This window comes from Cibotium barometz, chromosome 16 (assembly GCF_041138505.1).
Source record: "Cibotium barometz isolate CiBa-2024 chromosome 16, ASM4113850v1, whole genome shotgun sequence".
Lineage (NCBI taxonomy): Eukaryota > Viridiplantae > Streptophyta > Polypodiopsida > Cyatheales > Cibotiaceae > Cibotium > Cibotium barometz.
The window spans coordinates 27,437,831-27,461,351 of NC_141061.1; the positions used below are offsets into that span (position 1 = coordinate 27,437,831).

General features: G+C 39.5%; 1 protein-coding gene across 2 annotated transcripts in view; it reads right to left on the reverse strand.

Moving 5' to 3' along the window:
- LOC147630511 (uncharacterized) overlaps positions 1-10,250 on the reverse strand; it is a 37,784-nt gene extending 27,534 nt beyond the window's left edge. For both annotated transcript variants that reach the window (XR_015267654.1, XM_086810398.1), the window contains exon 1: positions 8,275-10,250. Coding sequence is in view for 1 of the 2 variants with exons in the window: in XM_086810398.1 (XP_086666524.1) it covers positions 8,275-9,369 (1,095 nt within the window). In the remaining variant the exon portion in view is untranslated. The remainder of the gene's footprint in view (positions 1-8,274) is intronic.
- Positions 10,251-23,521: the final 13,271 nt, after the last annotated feature.

The following is a 23,521-nucleotide window of genomic DNA, read 5'->3' on the forward strand; positions in this document are numbered from 1 at the left end:
CATCAGCTCTTCTCCCTCCAAGATCCCCTCCCCCTTCCGGTAGGAGGTTCCCGGTGGTGTGTTTTTGGGTTTCTTTTGCTGCTGTCCAGCCTGCATCTTCAGAGGGGGCTACTAGTCCCTAGTTGGATCCTGTGGAAAGGTGCTTGAGAGAGCACGTGGATTGCTTAGCTACAGAGGTTGTTTGAGACATAGCTTCTTTGAGGCAGACATGGGTCCCCCCTGCACGAACAAGGAGGACAAGCTCAGTGGTTCAAACTATGATCACTAGAAGCTACAGATGAAGGTCTGGTTCACACACAAGGGACTCTGGGAGATTGTTCAAGGCCACGAACGAAAGCCCGAACGCCCTTCCAGCTCTAGGAAGTGGACTCAGGACCACGAGGATGCCTTTCTCGCAGAACTTTCAGCTTGGGAGAATCAAGACTCAAAAGCTCACTCTGCACTTGTACGAGCCATCTCACCAGAGGTCTCCCCCACCGTGCAAACATTGAATTGTGCTGCTTCTATTTGGAGAAAGCTGACAGATCTATATGCACGGGACTCTACAATGCGGGCTGTCAACCTACTGGGTCAGCTCTTTTCTCTGGAGTTTACAGCACGGACTTCCATGCAGTCGTTTGTGATAAAGGTTAAGGTAATCCATGACCAATTAGTGGCAATGGGTACCGCCCTAACCTCTTCTCAGTTAGCTGCTCTCCTCCTCATCAGGCTTCTTGCAGATTATGACATGGTTTCCCGAGCCTTGCGGGTTCAGATCACAACACGTTCCCTCGAGTTTGATGATCTGTGTACTCTCCTCTTGGAAGAGGAATCCATCCTAGTTTCAGAGGGGAAGTTGAAAGTTTCATCGTCTATTGGACCTGATCAGGCACTCGCGACGGTGCAGAAGAAAGTTCGGAGTCGGTGTTACAAGTGTGGGAAGAAAGGCCACCTGTCAAAGGATTGTCAATCAAAGGACAAAGGCAAAGCCAAGGACAAGGGCAAGTCTTCAAAGAAGGGCAAAGACAAGTCACAGGACTGACACAGACTCGTCTAGTGATAACCCCAGCTCTCCCAAGGCCTTACAGACTGGAAAGAACATGACTGGTGTCTTGCTCTGATCCTAAGGGCATTCCCCCGCGTGCTGTCTTCCAGAAACGGCTTGTGGGCGGGAAAGGGGGCTTTCAAAAGCTCTCTTATATTAAATCTGGAGCATGGGACCCGTGTGTCGGAGTTCCAAGTATAAAGACAGGCAAGTTCACTTGATGGTCCGGATGAGTTGCAGGATCAACCAAGTTTCCTTCGTGGTTCGGATGAGTTCCAGAACTATTGGTCAGCAGAGACTATGGACAGGATGTGTTCCATGTTCATTTGTTCGAGGTTATTAGATGTGATGTGTTCACAGTTCTACTTTGAGTTTGGAGCCAAGCAGATTTTCTTTTGCTCTTTACAGTGGCATTATGTTTTCTAAAGACAACAAGCTGACATGTGCATTTTCTGAGGTGTACTCAGTACTGGCCATGCTAAGGTGTCCATGGTCGCACCTTCGTCATCAATTTTCTTCTGACTTTTTTGCACACTTCAAGATGCAAAGGGGGTGTTAAAATATTATGCTCTCATGGAGGTTCTGTCGGCCTGTTTCTACAACCGACTTGCTTCATGCACAAGTATATAAGAGTTGCTCTCTTTTATTCATTCAATCATCTTAAATTGCCCTATTTGCTAGCTCTTGTACTCTGTAACCTCAAGCTAATAAAGCTCTTGTTCTTGCTTGCAATCTTTCTCTCTCATGTTTATTTGCTTTCGCTTGTGCACATTCTTTCACAAGAGTGGAGTGGTTTTGGCGGAAACCACCATGCCCAGTAGCTCTGAATCCAGAGATCTCTGCCAATTTACTGAGCTCATGCTCAATGACCGACCCATAAAGTTTGGCCAATGTGTGGCCTACCATCACAGTCCTGTATAAATGGCGCCACTGTGTCAGCTGCATATGAAAAATGGTCACCTCTAAGGCCTGTGTGGTCCTCCGCGCATATGTGCTAGAGTCGACATATAGCACTCTCCACCATACCTACTGTAAAGAAAGTAGAGTGGGTGGGCCGAGGCTCTCAAGGATAGGGTATAGGCGGCTGATCTGGTGCATCATATTGTCACGATTGTGACGTATGTATGTATCAGATACTCTCTTCATTGCTGATTCCTGTTGCAGATGCAAAGAGTAACCAGCCAAGGGAACCCCTACCCTCGACTGGTTGCGACTCTTCACCAAAGGATGTACCTCTTCATCGAATAGCCACATCCCTTCCACGAATGGTTGTATCCCTTGATGAATGGTTGTGCCTCTACATCGAATAGACACATCCCTTAGCCTAAAGTTGTATCCTTTCGTCTATGGTCATGTCCTTTCGTCAAAGGACATGCCTCTTCAAATGTGTCTCTTCATCGCCTATATAAGAGACCTATTGTACTCAGTTTAATCAATTCAAGTCAATTCAATCTTCTCTCAAGTGTTCTCCTGAAGGTTCTTGTTCTCTAAGTTAATTACTTAAGTAGTAATTAGTACACGATATGAGGGATTAACAGCATAATCCTCACACATATAGTGACTGAGCATACGTATGCCAGATCTCGGAGTCAGAGATAGGGGTGCGTGAACGGTGTTCCTGTAGCCTCTGCCAAGCCTCAGCTAAATTGTTGCTCAAAAAATAAGTGGTACATGTCCCAGTGTTTGGTTTCCTCTAACATGCGTTTCTTACGGCGAGTTAAAGATTGGTTAAGTCTATGTGCCTTGCGGCCTGAGATTTCACCTCTCTCTACCTCCTGTTTGAGACGTGAACGAGTAGCCCGACACTCGTCATCGTACCAACTATTTTGGGGCATCTTTCCAGTGTTACTCTTGGCAGTACGCCTGCAAGAATGTGGGAAGCTCAACAGGACGGATGTATGTAATAAATCTGTAAGCTGTGTAGTAAGAGTGTCAAGAGGTGAGTGTGGGTCTAGATGAAGAAGGCCTCGGTAGATAGAAGTACTATATAGATGATCACAATCATGTGTTAAATATATAGTAGGGCGAAGTGATGTACTAGTAGTAGGTAAAGTGGTAGAACTAGAAGGATGTGCTTGTAAAGATAGTAGTAGGTATGTATGATCCGCCCCAATAGGACAAGTAGGGATGGAAAAAGAGTCCACGAGACTCATGGTCTCTATGGGACCAAGAATGTAGTCAATCGTGCTCCTCCCTCCTCCATATGGAAAACAAGTGTAGGCTCCTGAGCCAGCCACCTCTCGAGCCCATTATAAATAATGAGCCGATGATGTGCACCAAACACCAATAGCTGTCTCCCATATTTTTTGATCTCCCCTCGATCCTCGAAAGATCTCTGTATCCCGAGGTCCTCCTCATCCAGCCCCCTCAAATGTGGATCCTCCATGTCATACACCTCACACTATCTACTCTCGGTCCTGGCATTAAAGTCTTCCACTAGCAAAATATCCCCCCTCCTCCTATACTCCATGATCCCCTAACAGAAATGGTGTGAATATCTCCCCCTCCTCTGCTATAGCATCCTCGTGCTCCTCTGCATCCTCCATCTGATCTCTATGACGCTTCCTCTGAGCAAAAGGTGAGCCATCTGGTGAGAAATAGCACACAGCAATATATACCGCCCTCGTATCTATGAGCTGCACTCTGACCCACATGAACCTAGCCTCCTCATCTTGGCTCATCACTGTAACATGTGGCCGGAGCTCCTCCCTAAAAAGTACAGCCACTCCCTCTGATCCTCGAACACCTCCTGCCCATCTAGTCTGTCCTCTAAAGGCAGACTCCCATGTATAGCATGTCACCCTCGGCAAACTCCTCTCTTGACTCTGGTGTGTCTCTGTGAAAAATAATGTCCCGATATCCCAACACCTCCTCAAAACGCCCTGGATCTGACCACAGTGACCCATTGCAGTTCCACACTGCCATCTATATCTTTGTCTCATAGGCCGCGAGTCCCTATTCGACGATCTTGCCATCAATGATGACATGACCGTCGCGATAGAAGGCTTTTTTTCCCGCCATTCGTGCCGCCTTCACTTTGGGCATCTCTTGTTTGTGATGTGCCACTACAACAAGAGAAATCCTAATCGTCCAGCTGCAACAGCTCGTGTATGGATATACAACGGAGATCTTTGTTTTATGGTTGGCAACTAGTGCATGTTTACCCTTGCCTGCCAACTAAGAACTATCAAAGTCTCATAAGGCACAAGTGCCATGTATGGGTGGAGATAGTTGACCTACTTTATTACCGAGCTGCACTGGCATTTTTGGTAGAAGCATTGGGCAAAGTTGTATGCCCCCCACGCTCGAATGGAAATGTCAATAAGTTTTGCATATTGTGGGATACTCATAAACCCACACCACCATATGTTGCCTTGGATGTGGTGATGATTGCGTGCCCTCCTAGGATATATATACCTTCACAAGGTCAAAAAAATATGAACTTACGAATTGAGAGATTTGAGAAAGAAATAATAGTGAAGAAGAACAAAGACAAAAACAAAGCATTTGAAAGATCAAAAATAAATAAACTAACAAACCTAGCTACTAAGGAGAGGAAATCAAAAGATAATATCAAATGAAGACTTTTAATTAAGACATTAACCAAAAAAAAACAAACAAACAAAAACAATCAAACAAAACAAAAAAACAAAGAACAAAAAACAAAATCTCAATGAAATTTATTGAGAGCAACTAAATCGCTAGAAGATAAAGAATTGCTAACAGAGGGAGTACTCTTTGAACATAATTTCGTGAGTTTCTCAGAGGCCTTTCTCAAAATAGTAGCTTTCCAATGAGAAAAAATGCCTTGAACTCCTAAAGATTCTTCTAGCTTGACTACAAAACTAGATATGCCCTTTTCTATGGCTTTAAGAAGACAAGAGTCAACTGAACAAGAAAGTCTAAATTTAGTGCCTTTAGAAAAAAGCTCTTTGAGTGAATGAGAATGAAGAATGGAGCAATCTGCAGTGACCACATGTCCTAAAGATTCCTCCACAAACGAAGAGAAGACAGCCTTCCTACAAGGGCATTCAGTTCTAAGAATGGTTGATTTATTGTGCTCTTTCAAGTTTCTCCCAATATCACTATAATTGAAAGCTTTTTGACCTAAGGTTTTTACATATTTGAAAGCTACTAAAGGATGATTTCAAACTTTTCTAAAACAAGGGGGAAGAGCTTCCATAACCTCAGGGGATTGTAAAATAGAGCTCAATCCTATTTTATCTAGATCAGGAAAGGTAAAGATAGTAATCAACAAATCTTTTCTCAAAACTAAGGAATGGCTGGGGGTAGAGCATTTAGACTTCAAAAACTTGCCTAACAGTAATCTTAATTGGGTACTATGATAACTACTAATATCTAGATCAGTAAAAGAAAATTTTTCGAGAGTATAAAGGAGTTTAAAAAGAATTTTGACATTATACATGTCAAAAACTTGAAAAGAGAACTTACCCAAACTCATGAGCTTGGCTAAGAACACCAATCTCCATTTATAGTCTCTATAGGCAAAAATTCTATTGTTAGATGAATTAACCTCGTCTATCCTAGAGTTAGAAGTGTTTGCTATTTCTATGCTAGGAGTATTGACTTGTTGTAAGGTTGAAATTCTAGGAAATATGAAGGAAGGAAAGGGATGAGAAGGTTGCTTAGGATGCCTTTTCCACAACATAGGGGTTTTATGAGAGGCTTTCTTACTTTTTCGTAAAGAAGACTTGCTGTCCAAATTATACCCTTTCGGAAAGAAGGTATGCAAAGTTCTCATCCAAAAAAGCTCTCGAGGCCAAGCTACTTTGTAAAACTCGCTAGAGTTTCTAAAAGAGCCTTCAATATGCTCAATAGAAAAGCAACGGAAAGATTCAAACCCAAATTTAGCAATGGCTCCATAAAGAGGTTTGACACTCTCAAGTGAAGTGCTTCTATTATGAACTCTTCTAGCTTCCCTAACATGTTCTTGAAATCTTGTAGAAGTTGTTCTAAAGGTTTGGCCAACATACATTAAGGAACTATCATGTATGTTATAAATAGCATAAATAACCTGAGAGGTGTGAACGGGGCTTAAAGGACGGTCTGTTAAAAGATGTTTCTTTCTTAAACATCTTAAACGTTTAAGAGCCTTAAAGGTATTATTAGTAAAGTAAGTACTTACTAATATAGACTTGAATTTCGCCCAACGAATAGGACCCTCTCCAAAATCATGCAAAGAGTTTAAATTAGATCTAGCCAAAAAGTTAAACCTTTCTCTATAAGAAGTATGAGCATGTCTAGCAATAAAATTAGAAGAAGGGTTAGAGATGCGTACCTTGGGAATGTTGACATTGGTGGCAGAAGTAGATGCATTTTCATTTTGTGTAGCCAAGTCATAAGTTTAAGATCAACGCCTACCTGAAGGCTAAAGATCCAAGGCTAGAAAAGTGCTAGCCACACCCCTCATTTGGTTAGCAGGGCTGCTGCCAAGCAGTGAGGTCCTTAAAAAAGGCTGCTTGCTACACTCAAAAGATCATCGACAATAGCGTGCAATCAAGTGCCCGTGGCTCCTTGCTAGAATCACTACTTTACTTTCCCTCTCACGAGAAATGTTTCATGAAACCCGACAAGAAACCCTTGATCCCAAAGGACCCATTAATATTAAATAAGATTATAACTCTTATTTTGAAAATAAATAATAATAATAATAATAATAAAGAATAAAACAAACAACAATCACAATAAAGAAAAAAAGGGAGATAAAATAAAACAAAAGCAAGACAAGACAAAACAAAACAAAAACAAAGAGCTTACAACAACACATCACGTAACCTTCACGATAAACAAACCTAACTAACTCGTCCCAAACAATCAAAACATAAAAACAAGCTCAAGGATAAAGTAGCTGTTGGGGTATGCACACCCTCCCAAGATATATAACTTTGAAGAACAACAACTGGTCACCACTCCTAGGATGTCTTTCTTAAACTTAAATGGGGAAGATTTGCTGGCTCTTGCTTCACTTTTGGCAAATTTGGTCATATGCAATCAGAGTGTCCGACCGTGCTATTGCAACCACCAGTTGCTGCTACTACTACAATGCAATCGAATGAGAACACTCCGGTTGGAACAGGACAACCCCAAAAGGGAAAAAATGTACAAGAAGCCCCAAATGTTAACATGGACAAAGGCAAAATGAAAGTTGTATCCACTAGTTCTCCTATGCCAAAACCTAAGGAGAAAGAAAAGCAAGATGCAAATGCTTGGCATACCCCCAAAAAAAGGGCAAGACCAAGACTTGTTGTCTTGCACAATTGGACAGAGGTTGCTTTGACTAGTGGATGTCACACTAATGAAATAGCTAATGATGTTAAAAGTGTTGGTCGACTTTGGTCAACAGTAGTGAGGGCTGATCCATTATATGAGCAAACCCAAACACTATTACTTGCAAATGTTGTGCATGACCCTAGAAATGCAAGTGATTCAGATGCCATGGTTAATGTTGAGCATGGCTATGCGGGGAGCCAGGCAACCATATTGATGGAAACTTAAGAGTTGTTGCTCCCATTACAAAACATGTAAATATGTATGTATCAGTTAGATGTTTGACATATAATGTACAAGGCCTCTGTCAAATAAATAAATGGAGGCTGATTTGGGCTTGCACGCATAGAACTCACCTGCACATGATTTGCTTGCAAGAACACAACCAGCATTCCTTTGATTGTGGGTTTCCATATCTTTTATGCTGATAATCATGCTTTTTCTGGTGTTACCATATTGGTTAGGCATGAGCTACAGCCTCAACTAGCCTATAATGATCCTCAAGGCAAGATAGAAGAATGTGCACACAACGGCTTTCATATTCACCTTTGTCCTTGCCTTATCGGCTTGGGACATTCAACAACCCTGTGGTTGCCACCACAACCACAGCATTCTATGGCCTTTATAAGGATAACAGTTGCTTCATCCCACAAACAATTTCCTGACTAACTTATGCACTTTGTTTTGACATGAGCAAACTCTTCCTGGAAAGCAAGTTTTTTTTTGAATGAGCCGAGAATATGGCAATGGCAGGTGGGCATATGATAATTTCTTTTTTGCAATTAACATCAAGGTTGCAAAGTGGCTTTCATGATATTTCACGTGTAGAGCAAAATCCATCTATCTTACCTTCTACCATGCAACGAAAAGTTGGAACAAATGAAAGTATGCATTGTCCTCCTGGAGACCTAAATAGGTGTTAATGTCAGCACTGATCACTCCAAACCCTCAAAGATGCTAACCTTAAATGCGGGAGACTGGCCTTGAACAATGAGACAGAAAATGCAATCTTCTACAGTAAGCCTTCTTTGCCCAGTCATTGCATTGTTTCTGCTGACAGTCATGCTCCCTGGAGCTTCATTTCCGATTCCTACAGCCTGAGCATCACGTCTGTGCATGTCTCTGCTGGTTTGAAGACTTCGCTCCACTAGACTTTGGAAAATCCCACAAGTTATGGTGTGTGCTTGTTGATCACTCGCCACTGCTTCGTGTTGGTTGTCTTGATAGCCACCAGGCGAAAGATTTAGCCTTTGGGTTCCGATAGCTTTGCTATCATCATTGATGTAAGCTCTCTGAACAATCTGATCTGCCTGACATTCATTGGTTAGTGGCTCATGCTCATCAAGCCATTTGCATCCGATATCCAAATCATGCTGTGCCACATCAGATGGTGTGCAAGAGGGATATGATTGAGTACTATCACTGTGGTGCAGCAGATCACTGTGAAGTTTATAAGCTGTTAGACCTGTAGTGCCAGCATTATATCCTTGCATGTCTGTCTTCAACAAAGTGCCTCCATACGCTTCATCATTGCTGGATATGTCCTCTCTTCCCACTTGAAAAGTAAGTGTTCTTGACCTGAGCAAGCCTCTACATCTTTTTATGGTAAGCTCAGAGCAAGGTGAATAGCACTGGCCAAGCAACTCCCTCAACAAGAGGTTTCCGGTAACCTGCTGTGAAGAAGCAGGCAAGAAATCAGTTGGTTTAATCTCTGCTGCTTGCTTAAACTGCACATCTACAACTTCTTCACTGCTAGAGGAAGTGATAGGATGCGTCATTGGTCCTCTCATTGTAATTTCCTTTACAAGACCTGAGTGTCTGCTTTCATATATATCCGAACGTGATCTTGATTCAGATATGTACCTGTGAGCTTTCAGCACTTCGGCATGTCGGCGGGTAGGCCACTGCAGGCCATCTGGAACTGTGATCGGACTGTTCCAATTCTCTTCTGCAACTCCAGTTTTGCTTTTCTCCGTCAGTATATCAGACTTCCCTGCTAGAGAATGAGAACGAGGTGAAAGATGGGAAAGTATGCTGTTCAGTCTCCGCTCTTCCATATCTGTTGCTGTACCACTGAAACCCTAGTTTTTTACCTTCTTTCTGCAACAGGAAACTATAAACTTCACTTGTTGTGCATGCTTGCTACTTTAGAAAGCCTTAAAACCCTAGCTTTCAACTGCAACAATCCTACAGAAACTCTTGTCTTTCAAGGAACCCAGCCATTGCAGCTTCGTACATACAGAAATTCTTGGTCTTCCAGAGAAACCATACAAATCCATCAGAGATAAATGGCTTCGTCCATCTTTCCTGCTAAGGAAACTCAAATGATGGTTACTGCATCCCTTCTGATGCCAAAAGGTTCCCAGAAATCTCACCTGCGCCTACAGCAACCTTATGGTTTGGTTCATGCTTTCTGCAAACAGCTTTGTTCTCAAACAAAACGCAAATGGTTCACCTCTTTACCTATGCTTCCTGCCACAGACAGCCTTATTTTCCAGCAAAGGCAAGGGTTTCACCTCTGGCTACGGCTTCGTTCATGCTTCCTTCCTAGTTGTTTCAGCAGAAATCTGGTCAAACAAGGCTCCAGCTTCTTCAGTAAAGTCGCTCTCCTGCGCCGGCAACGTTCAAGTTAGTGCAGCAAACTGCTTCTCTCTGGATAATCTAATGATTGCAATCTTCTGATGCATTTTCCATTGCTTGTGCAAGCAGAGGTGAGAGGGGTCGCCACTGAAGTTGTGGTATGACCATACCTTTTGCCCATCCATTACAGGGTGATCCACATCTCTCTCTTTCCTTGCAAATTTGAAAGACTTTTTCTTTTTTTATTGTTTTGGGACTAATCTACTATTTTTATTACAACCATCCCACAAGTTACAAGAAAGTCTCCACTGTAGCCAGCACTATTTGAACCCATAACCTTGGGGAGTAACACAATCCCTCTATCCACTGAACTATTGCCATGTTGAAATTATAACGCTTTTCAAAATCATGCGTTCATTTTTGGGTAATTTCTTTTATCTCCTAATGTGAAAGGTAAAATGCCTCAAGAAGGGCTCACACACCCTCACTTTTAGAGAAGGCCCTCTATTCCTTCTAACATCGGTTGTATGAGGGGTGGAACATAGCCCAACACTAGAAATGGGAAACTTTATACACCAGGGTGCAGGTTCGGATCCGCCCCTTGAGATGTGCATCTATTATTTTCACCTCAAGGATGATTCGATTCTTTTGGAGATAAACACACCCTTCTTGAAAAACAATTTCAAATAGCCAAAAAGCTCTTACTCATATCCAATTTTGTGGTCCAACTCTTCCACTTAAGATGATGTCCCGTCAATTGACATTTTTATGAGAAAGCATAGATTGTCTTTTTTAGCCTTTACTTGTTTGTCTTTTCTCAATCATTGAGAGCTTAAAATAAAGCATAAATCCTCTCCAAAAGAAGTTGATCTATACTCCCTTTTAATATCTACTTCTTAAATTGAATTGGGAATCTTAGGTATATTGTGAATGCGATTTCTTTACCTCGCTCCACTTTGTGGGTAAAAGTTTTTAGTATTATGATTCAAAGTAGAATGCAATATACTTGGGTACTACTTCAAGCACTCGTTATTCTTATACATGTTTGCTAGGGGTGTTGCTATTGAGAATAAGAATACTAACTCTTTGGTGACCCAACCGATCTTCTTTCATGATTTTGTGTACGTTATATCATCTCATAATGATATATATGGCTTGTTAGAACCCATACCTCTCCCTCCCTTATCTTCTTTACAATGGCCAACACCTAGCATGGACCTAATAGAATCTTATAAGGTGAAGCTTGCAAATGATGTGCAAGCTTCTATGGAACCAATTTTACTAGCTCAAAAGATGTTCAATTAAGCTAGTTTATTTCATTTGGATGTTTTACATACTTGTTTGCAACTTATGAAGGTTTTAAAGAAAATAAAAAACACATTTACATGAAAGGCCCCAAGTGAGGATTCCACTTGATGGTTTGGGTAATGAATGCAAAGAGAACCAATCGTGAGAGGATATAATTGAATGTCAGGTGACCAAATCTAATGTTACTTTCAAATAATAACTTATCCCAAATGTAAATTTATGTGAAATTGTACTTCACTTCATTTGTTTTTATGGTAGGTACTTCACTTCATTTGTTTTTATGGTAGGTGTTGTACTTCTCGATAAAAATTATGCATGTGATTCAGGTACAAAAGATGGAGGCTTGTTAGAGGTGATTGGTTGACCTTAGATCAAGGCACTTGAGGTCCCGAGCATTCCTATAATGGTGGATGTCAAGGTTGGCTGGAAAGGCCATGACACAATTACAATTAGTGTGGAGGGAAATTGGTCTCTTTTATTTAGGCAAGAGATTCCACTGTTATTAAGTGTAAGATTCCTCCCTAGCCTCTCAAGATGTCCAGCATCTTCCCCTGTAATCAAATCCCTCTTCAGAAATATAAAAGATCTTGTTTCTACCTGTTTTGGCCTAGAGAGAGAAAATGTTCTAGAGAGAGGTTATTCAGATTTTGAATATTTTTGGATGAAAAAATATCTCTTCTTATTAAAATAAGTTCCCCCGAAACAAAAGTTCAAAAAGATTTTCAAAAGGTGCATTAGAAATCAAGTATAATCTGTTCAAGAGGCCTTATCCTAGGAGTCCAGATTTTTGAAAAATTTTAAATTAAGGTTTTGAGGGGCCAAGAAATAAAGAAAATCCCCCCAAAAATGAGTAAATACTCACATAAGATAAAGAGTGGACTAAGGACCAAAGGAATTACTAAAAAAATAGATTTTTGACACCTCACAATGGGAATTCCCCCCTCATGAAGGAGGTGCCTACTTCACATGTGTGGTGGAGTTTAAAATTATCAAAAATTGAGATATTTCATCTCTCCTCTCTCCTAATTCAAGTCTAGTTCCAAAAAGTAAGCTAAACTGACCTAAAAATGGTCAAAAATTAACCAAACTGATGTGGAAAATTCTAGAATCAATTTGCTTGGTTAGAAGCTCACTTTTTTCTTTAAATAGAAGCCTCCCCCTTTGTTGAAGCTTAATAGTGTTTTATGCACTGTTACTCTGCTTCTCCCAAGAGCCAAGAACTGTGAATTTCTTAATAATTCACTAGTTTTTGACCATTCCCTCTTCTAAAGAATTGGTGGCCACTCTTGTTGCAAACAAGAGTAGATCCCTCAAACCATCAAGCCAAAGGAAAGCTCGTAGAATTTCATGTAAGTAAGAAATCTTACTTTTTCTTATTCTTTTAATGGTTTTCTAAATTGTTTGTTATCTTAAAATGATAAACAGATGCTATGCATTCTTGGAAAGGCTTTCCCCCTCTCTCATTCTTAGAATCAGCCCTTCTTTATTCTAGTTAAGTGATCTAATTGTTGGAATTAAACTTTTTATATCGTTTCTCTCTTAAAAGTGAAAATTGATTAGTTTAAAGTGCTCAAAACCAATTGGGGATAACTTTTAAGTAATTTTAAGTTAGGAAAATTTGAAAAATGGTCAGCCATACAAAGGAGGTTATGGCGAAATTTTTCTAAAAATTGGTGAAATTAGTTTTATCTTTTATTATCCAAAAAGAGTAATCCCCACCAATTGTGTATTCTAAAAGTGTAATTTTCATTTTATGCATAGGAAGATGCATAAATAATTTATTTTTATTCCAAAAGAGTTATTCTCATCAATTTTCATTTTATACATAGAAAGATGCATAAAGAAATTTATTTTTATACCAAAAGAGTTATTTTCATCAATTTTCATCTTATGCATAGGAAGATGCATAAAGAAATTTATTTTTATTTCAAAAGAGTTATTTTCATCAATTTTCATCTTATGCATAGGACGATGCATAAAGAAAAATTTTTTATTCCAAAAGAGTTATTCTCATCAATTTTCATCTTATACATAGGAAGATGCATAAAGAAATTTATTTTATTTCAAAAGAGTTATTTTCATCAATTTTCATTTTATGCATAGGAAGATGCATAAAGAATTTATTTTTATTGCAAAAGAGTTATTCTCATCAATTTTCATTTTATGCATAGAAAGGTGCATAAAGAAATTTATTTTATTTCAAAAGAGTTATTTTCATCAATTTATTTCAAAAGAGTTATTCTCATCAATTTTCATTTTATGTATAGAAAGATGCATAAAGAATTTATTTTTATTCCAAAAGAGTTATTCTCATCAATTTTGATTTTATGCATAGAAAGATGCATAAAGAAATTTATTTTTAATTCAAAAGAGTGATTCTCCTTAAAATTGAAATTATGCATAAATAGATGTGTAAAGAATCTTTATATCAAAAATATGGATTCTCTTGCATTCTAAGAATAGATGTGATGAGATGTGATGCGATGTGATGCGAATCAAATAGATGAGAATGAATGGATGAATAGATGTGATGAGAATGAGAGGTAAATAGATGTGATGAGATGGGATGCAAATCAGATAGATGGGAATGAATGGATGGATGGATGTGATGAGAATAGGAGTGACGAGAATGTGAGGTGAATAGATGATGAGAAGTAATGTGAATCTGATAGATGGGAATGAATGGATGGATGGATGTGAATGTATGTGAAGAATAGAAGTGGATGTATGTCAAAGAATGGATGTGGATGTGTATATGTGAAAGGATGGATGTGGATGTGTATATGTGAAAGGATAGATGTGGATGTGTATGTCAAAGAATGGATGTGGATGTGTATATGTGAAAGGATGGATGTGGATGTGTATATGTGAAAGGATAGATGTGGATGTGTGTGTGATAAGTATGGATGTGGATGTATGTGGGAGAATATATGTGGGAGAATATATGTGGATGTAAATGTGATGAATATAAACAAGAATTGAAGCGATGTGGATGTATGTGGGAGAATATATGTGGATGGATATGGATGTATGTGGGAGAATATATGTGGATGTAAATGTGATGAATATAAACGAGAATTGAAGCGATGAGATGTGATGTAAATTGGATAGATCTGAATGATATAGGATGTGAATGAATGATAAGAGATGTGAATGGATGTGATGTGATGTGAATCAGGATGTGAATGGATGTGATGTGATGTGAATCGGGATGTGAATGAATGATATAAGATGTGAATGAATGATAAGGGATGTGAATGGATGTGATGTGATGTGAATGAATGATATAGGATGTGAATGAATGATATCGAGATGTGAATGAATGATATAGGATGTGAATGAATGATAAGGGATGTGAATGGATGTGATGTGATGTGAATCGGGATGTGAATGAATGATATAGGATGTGAATGAATGATAAGGGATGTGAATGGATGTGATGTGATATGAATCGCGATATGAATGAACGATAAGGGACATGAAGGAATGTGTTAGCATGTGAATCAGGATGTGAATGAATGAGATGTGATGAGAAATAAATGTGATAAGATGCGATGTAAACTGGATAGATGTGTTAATGTATGTGAAGTGATGAGATATATGGGTAGATGCAAGTGGGTGAGATCTGATGAGGATAAATGAGGAAATAAGTGATGAGATTGAAAAAGGTGTGATTAGATGAGAATGGGAATGCTTATGAAATGAGGTGGATTGATGTGTGGATAAGTTTGGATGATGTGGATTGACGTGTGAATTGATGTGGATGGATGTATGGAAGATATGGATGGATGTGTGGATAATGTGGATTGATGTGGATGATGTGGATTGGTGTGTGTATGATGAGTGAAGAATGTAGATTGATGTGGATGGATGTATGGATGAGGTGGATTGATGTGTGGGTAATGTGGATTAATGTGCATGGATGTTTGAATGATGTGGATTGACGTGTGGATTGATGTGTGGATTGATGTGGATTGATGTGTGGATTGATGTGGATGGATGTATGGATGATGTAGATTGATGTGTGGATGATGCGATTGGATGTGATTTGATGTAGGAATGATGTGATGTGATAGGGATCGATGATGAAAATAAAATTGTGGTAAGATGAAAAAAGATGGGGTCTAATGTGAAAGGATGCGGAGTAATGAGAAAAGATGGAAATATTGTTGGAATTATATTTGTTTGTGAAATTTGTTTTTAAATGATTGTTTTATGTCAAGAATGCTGGGAAAGTATTTTGACCGTCTTGTGAATGAGGTCGTGGAGACCTATCTATTAAAGTTGCAACTGTTGGACGGAGAGTCATCGGAGGACGTCTCGCGTAGCAAGGTCGGCAGAGGTCTTGACCAGCCTCGGTTTGATTAAATGGTGAGCTTCCAGTACAGTGGATGAGGGACCAAGGAAGCGGCCTATGAGTGAAGCGCTAGGTGACCTGCGAAGGATCCTAGAGGGTGCTGACCATATGGTGCTAGGGCTCTGGGTCGCCGAAGATACCCACGAGTACGTCGGGGAAGATATTGGAACAAGGAGTAAGAGTTGTTTTTTGAATTCGGGCATGGATCTGATTGATTGACCTTGCTGGTCCTCAACGGATGAGTCCAGGGCTCTTTTATATGGATCTGTTGGTTGATCTTGTTGATCTTCAACGGAGATTCCATCTGGATATTTTTATGTGATTATATTGTTGGATACTATGAGCTAGGAACTATTGAAAAGGCCCTTGAGTGAACAGGTGGTGAGCCTTCTAGTTGCCAGTGATGCCATAGGTACACCGATGAAGGAAGGAATTGGAAATTAGGATTCAACTGGATAATTAAAGGATTATGATCAGTAACACTATGGTTTCATTAAATGATTGTCTTAAAGATTGTTGAATCTGTGAAAAAGACAAGTTCATATTGGGTGTGTAAGTGGTGTGACTAGTTCTATGTTTGCATGAATATCCGGCTAGGAGGCATGGGAAATCTTTTCCCTGGTACCCGGGACAAAACCTAACCAAATTCCTAATTGGATCCCATCACTACAGTGGTTGGGCGATTGGCTAACCCATGGGACTGGATAGGTTGGACTGATGGATCCGTAAATCGAGACTTAATTTCTGTATAGTACGATAGATGAGGTAAATCCTGGATAAAAATTATTCTATGGAAAAGAATCAACGGCTGTGCCTCTCAATGAGGAAAAAAGCGTTGGTCTCTATGATCTAAGTATAATCTTTTCCCTGATCTGATTATGGGACTTACGGGTTCGGTCAAATCAGTTCAGTTAGTTCAAGCTTTTGACTATGTTAGAGAAAAGTTATCCTGGAGGAATTGCCCGTGCTTTCCGGGTAAGGAAAGTTTTTCCGAGTTCGGTTTTGGAAGAGAACCGATGGATTAGTCTCTTGTCTGGATAGCCGTGGTGGGCGAGGCCCCGAGTGTGGGACCGTGCCCCATGTAAGAAGTGCTACTTTAGTTGCTAACACCCCCAAATTCGTTGCGCAGTGGGGTCAGGGATCTTACATTAATAAGTGATCCATCTATAAATTTCTATTTCAAGTTAGATGGAGGAAGTCAAGAGTAGATGTGAGAACCCCATGCTCTATGCACAATGTATTGCTCCCCATATTCTTGCGATTATGGAATCCTTATAATAAGCATCTTGCTATTTTTTATTAATGAAATGAAGTGTGTTATGTCTATTCTCTAAGTATCTTCAATTTGTTTTATGGTTATTTTTGTAATGTTGAAGTTTTAGTCTTAATATAAGACATTTTTAACTACAAATATAAGCATTAGTATTAGTATAAAGATTTAGTATGAATAAGTATTAGTATAAATATTTTTTACTATAAATATAAATATTAGTATAAAGAGAACTATAACTATGAGTGAATAAGTATTAGTACAAGTACAAATATATTTTAACTATAAATATAAATATAAAGAAAACTATAACTATATATATAAATAATAAATATAAGTGTAAAGATAGTACCAAGTTTGACATTTTGATTGTTGGAAGGGCCACACTCTCTTTGGAAACATGATAGTGGTTTAACACAATAACATTGTGATTAGTTTAAAACAAAAAAGTGCATAATAGCTTGCTTTGACTTGTTTCAATTTCGATTTTCAACTAGATGATATTAACTATATTTCCAAAGTGTGATTTTTTAGGGAGCTTGGTGGAGGGAGCTTTTGCTGGAAGCTCTTCTCTCTTAAAAATGTGGACATTCTCTCTCTAATGCCTCCATCACTACCTCCTCACATCTCCTCGAACTACCTCCACCACCAACTCTCAGCCTGTGCCCACTTCCTCCCCTCTAACCCAACTTAGCTCCTCCTCTCTCTCTCTCTCTCTCTCTCTCTCTCTCTTTTCTCACCCTCTTCCCTCTCACTTCCTTTCTCCCCCTCTCTCCCTCTCCCACCCTCTTACTCCCTCTCCTTCTCACTCTCACTCTTTCTCCCTTTCCCACTGTCCCTCTCACTCTCTCTCCTTCCCTCTCACTCTCCCTCTTCCCCCCTCTTCTCTCTCTCTCTCTCCTCTCTCTCTCTCTCTCGCTCTCTCTCTCTCTCCCCCTCTCCCACCCTCTTCACGTTCTCTTTCCTTCCTCTCTCTCTCCCACCCTCTTCCCTCTCTCCTTCCTTGCCCTCTCCCTCTCCCACCCTCTCTATGCACCTTCCCTCTCTCTCACTATTTTTCCCTTTCCCACCCTCCCTCTCTCTCTCTCCTTCTTCCCACTGTCTCCCTCTCTCTTCCTCTTCCTTTTCTCTCTCCCTCTCTCCTCCCTCACCTTCCTTGCCCTCTCCCCTCCCTCTCCCTCTCCCTCTCCACCCTCCCTCCCTCTCCCTCTCCACCCTCCCTATGGATAATCTCTCCTTCCTTCTCTCCCTCTCCACCCTCCCTATGGATAATCTCTCCTTCCTTCTCTCTCTCTCTCTCATCTTCAACCCTTCTCCCTCCCTTTGTCCCTCTCTCTCTCTCTCTCTCTTTCACCTCGGCTCTCTCTCTCTCTCTCTCTCTCTCTCTCTCTCTCCCTCCCTCTATTACCTCATCTTTGCATGTGATTGCATAACATTGCATGATCCCTCTATTACCTCATCTTTGCATGTGATTGCATAACATTGCATGATCCCTCTACATGTTAGTACTCTTTACACACATGCTTACCCTTTCTCTCTCCCTCTCTCTCCCTCTTCCCCCCCCCCCTCTCTCTCTCTCTCTCTCTCTCTCTCTCTCCCACTGTCTTCCCTCTCTCCTTCCTTACCCTCTCCCACCCTCTTCCCTTTCTCTCTCCCTCTCCCACCCTCTTCCTTCTCGCCTTCCTCTCCCTCTCCCACACTCTTCCTTCTCTCCTTTCTTACTATGGTTGCATCTCTCTCTCTCTCTCTCTCTCTCTCTCTCTCTCTCTCTCTCTCTCTCTCTCTCTATACATTTGCTTTTATTATCCATTTGCATGTGTTGGCATGTCATTATTTGTCATGAACTCTCATCTCATCATCAACCCTCCCTCCCTTCCTTACTCCCTTCTCTCTCTCTCTCTCTCTCTCTCTCTCTCTCTCTCTCTCTCTCTCTCTCTCTCCTCACCTTATCTTTGCGTGCAATTGCATAATAACACTGTATGTCATTGCATACCTCAACATGTCAGTACTCTTTGCATACGCTTGCATTTATTTGCATTTGCATAACATTTCTTGCCCTTTATTATCCTTTTACGTGTCAAAGCATGTGCGTGCCATTACATTGCATTTACTATCCCTTGGATGCACTTTCATGTGCTTGCATGGCTACCCTTTTTTTCTCGTTGCATGCGCTTGCATAGCCTTGCATTGTCAAAAGTTTGAACATGTGCACCTCAGGCATGCATGGCTATGGTGTGCTTAACCCTATTTACTGTGATTAAAAAACAGTAATCCTATGGTGGGTATAGCCTAAAAAGTTTGACCATGGCACCTCAAGCATACATGGCTATGGTGTGCTTAACCCTATTTACTGTGATTTAAAAACACTAATCCTATGGTGGGTGTAGCCTAATTAACAACATAATGATGATCCTCATGCAAGTGATTACATGCTTATGGAATCAAATGCCCATCCAAGTGATTCCATGCTGATTCCAAGTCTTTTTTACGTGGTTGCATGCCCTTGCAGCATATCTTTTCATGTGATTACATGCCCTTCTTACTCTTTGCACGCTTTTGCATGCGCTTCATGTCATTAAAGATTCATGAAACTTAAAATTTAAAAATTCCACTTTCCAACAATAATGAACAATGTACAATTGAAAAGGTGAATAACATTCACAATTATTATTAAAAGATGATTTTATTCCAAACAAGTTATTACATTAGTCTTACAAACTGTTTCCTAAAAATAACATAACATAACTACATAACTATATAAGTAGATGCAAGCTAGCAGTAGAGAGTTGTAGGGGTTTCTATACCTAATAAGTGCTTTTAAGGGCTACTCTATTCTTCAGCTCTCATCTTAGAGGAGCTCCTCCTTTTCTTCACCAATGTAGCTGTAACTCCGCCAAGTACCGATGGTGTGGTGACTAATCTTCATGTTCCACATATATAGATCTTTTGAGGCGATGGGCTTATCCGCTAGGAGCTTGTCCGCTAGGAGCTTGTCCCAAAGATTACGGGTCTCTATTATAATTTTGAGATACTCTTGCATATCTCTACCTAACTTCTTGCACAAATCCTTGCACACAACTTCAAGGGTATCCTTAAGAGTAGAGTTTGGGGTATTTGATAAAGACATAGTGAGTGAAGTTAAAGGATAATGAGAGTAAGAGAAAGATAGAGAATGAGGGATAGAGTGACAATAAGGGTGGGTGAGATAGAGAATGACGGTGAGAGAGAGAGAGAAGGAAAGAGGGAGAAAATGATAGTGAGATAGAGAATGATGGTGAGAGAGAGAGAGAGAGAAAGAGGGAGAGAATGATAGTGAGAGAGAAGGGGACAATGAGAGATGGGAGTGAGGGTAAGAGTAAGAGCCATGGGTCATATATACAGATAAAACGTGCTAAAAGAAAAAATTGATTTATTTGGATAATTCTTAAAGTTAGAAAAATAATTGCATGGATAAATGCTATATTTAGGAAAAGATATTCCAACCATTGATAAGAGATGTTGACATTAACATAAATAAAAAAAGTTAATATATAAAAAGAAGATACTCCAACCATTGACATTAATAGATAAAAATGTATTTATTATTTTCATTCGAAGCATTGTAATACAACCATATCAAGGACATTATACTAGCGATACGAAGGACATTATATACCAGCAATATTAAGGATTGAATTTACTTTTATGTGAGTTTAACATTATGTAGCCCTTTCTCAAGTAAATTTGCAAGAAAACCAAATGTTCTTAAAAAACAATCCTCTCATTAATATTGTCATCAACTTAGATACCAACTAAAGAGCTCCTTTTCAGATTATTCACCTATTGCTTAACATTCTAATGAGGTCCTCCTTTTTTAGAGTGGGTTGATGTATAAACATATTATGGTTCACATCTAACCCAAAAATACGCAAATATACAAAATATAGGTGCTTGTATGTGCAATATGATCTTCCATTCCTTGGTCTCAATTATACAAACACTTCCATCTATCTAGCCTTAATGACCAAATACTCAAAGACAGTATAGCTGTACTTGAAATTGTTGAATCTATCCTCTTAGCTGTACTCGAAATTTTTTACGTCTTGTAGATAGTATTACATACTCTCCATGTGTGATCCATGCTATTGTTGCAAAACCACATGAATTGATACCTGTACCCTCTTGAGAACATCTCGCCCATAGTTTATGATGTTCTTCTTCTTACACTTGCCATCTTGGCCACCTAACTCTCCTTCGCAGGTGACCTTGCTGTTTAGAGATATTCGACATATAACCCACATTGAGTTGTGTATATCATTCTCAATAATTTCATTTACCTCATCTTTAGTTACAAATCCTTCTACATTATAACCTTGTGTGTAGCTGTAGGAATAGGGGGTGGAAAGTTTAATCGTTCATCCACCATGATCTAATGTACCTATACTTTAAAAGTACCTCTTCTTCACTCAATACACAATGCCACTGATGACGACAAAGTTGCTTGTGATCGTCCTGAAAATTCTCGACTACGTATTGAACTGTATGGATATTTAAGCTTTGTTACTAATGAAAAAGGCATGACCACTCAAATCACGACCTTTCAAATTATTTTTTGGTCCATTATTGTAGACTATCCTTACTGCCCTCCAATTAGCTCCTACCTCATCGGCCATAAAGCTATAAAAATCTGGTTTGGGAAAACCTTTGTGCATCACAACATCATTAATTATCTCCCAGAATAAAACTTGTGCATCTAGGTCTTCTTATTTCATTTCATAAGAAGAAATTGTCCAGAAGCTGCAAGCTACATGCCACTATCTAATAGTTGTAATAGTTGGAAAGAAGTTAATGAATTTTAGGAGTTCTACAAGACCATAGAGTACCTTGGATCATACACATGCGTAGCCATTGTTATCCATCCTTGCACACGCCTGAGGTGATCAAACAAAACCAAGCCTTTTTTAAATCACTGTCTTCTGTTTAACACTATGGTTCACTAAGCCTAAATCTGATGTGGGCGTTGTGGTTGACATTTTAAATACATAACACCTCTCTGACTCATCTAAATCTTAGCTTGGAAAATGATTGCCATGGAAGAACTCAAAAGTACATTGTCTCTTCAAATCTAGAATACTAGACTCTGCACCTTGCACTGTATTGTTGATTCTGGAAGCACGTACAATCCTTTTAAATTTACAAGAGAATGGAATAACTTTTCAATTTATTTAAAATTGTGTTGAGAATCATAATCATACAATTAAACCATGTTGTTATTATTTAATCCATCCCTTATATGCTTTCTAATAATTGTATCTAATATTAGTTATTTTGTGATATCTGTTGGAATCTTCCTTGGACCACTTATGACAACCTCCAACATTGCCTCTTGTATAAGTATTCTTATCCTTTGCAATGCTTGATGTGCCTCTTTGCACCTCATGCAATTGTTCCCCTTGATGTATCATCAGTCTACTCATATGTACAATAGTACACTATAGCTTCACACATGCTTCTACATACAGGTCTAGCCTTACAGTAGAAATAAGCTAGAGAGCCATGTCCATCCCATGTTAAGTCAAGTAAGGGAAGCTTTTGTGTGAGCTTTCCTATTATTTAAAAAAATATAAAGTCTTAATAAATACTCTTATCAATAAATGTATATTAAAATTGAAGTAATGTATAAAGCTTACTAGTCCATGATATCCTATTCGGTGTGTCGTTCATAGTCCCAGTTCCACACAAGGTATAAGTGCACTCAAATAAGCCTCCCACAGGAACTCTTTTGGACTACTCATGGAAACTTTACGTGACTCAACACAGGTTTCACACAACAATGCCCACCGTGTGCTTGCTCCATTCCTTACATTGGTGGTGAGGATGAAGGATCAAGTACCTTAGGTAAGTCAAAAACAACATTGCCATTGTAAATTTGTGGAATCTCATACACTTTTTCAATAAGTGTACAAGATAATAACATTTTACGAAGAACATCAACATGAGATTCTATAGAGAGTATGTATTTCACCACACTCTTATCATAGGGTGTCTCTATATATGCTTTAAAGAATGCATGCGATTCTTCTATTGTGAGATCAATAATAATCAGTTACCTTGGTGTGCTTATTGTATTGTTGCTTGACTTCTCTCTATTAATGGAACCACAAGGTATTATGTTTTTATATCTTTATCAAAGATATAATACGGGTCTCGCTGATTGGTTGGTATAAGATGATCCACACCATCCTCCTCAGCTTTGGTTGCAAATACCTTTAACCCATATTGCAAATACCTTTAACCCAGATTGAGTAGATAAAAATTTAACTTAATCATCAAGTTTAGAAATATAAAATTATCCTTACACAGTCCTAATAGTAAGATCAAATTCTAAACCCCCTACGAAAATGCGAAATGTTGTGTTCTCCATCTCAATAAATAAGAACGCAAAACAAAAAAAGAAAGAGGAGTGTTAGTATACACTCAATGCCTGCCCTCTCAGCATGTATCTCACTTTGATGTATAATGCACATTTGTTAGGTCCCCATTATGATGAGTAGCCATGGTGCATATGTCTTTAGTGGAAACCCTGGCTTAGACGCCGATGGGGTCATTATTGTGACCATTGATGATGGTTAGGAGATGGTCAGGGGTACGAGCGTTAGCTGGGGTCTGGGGCGACGGTATGAGGAATATTTCTTAGAATATTCCCTCGGATACC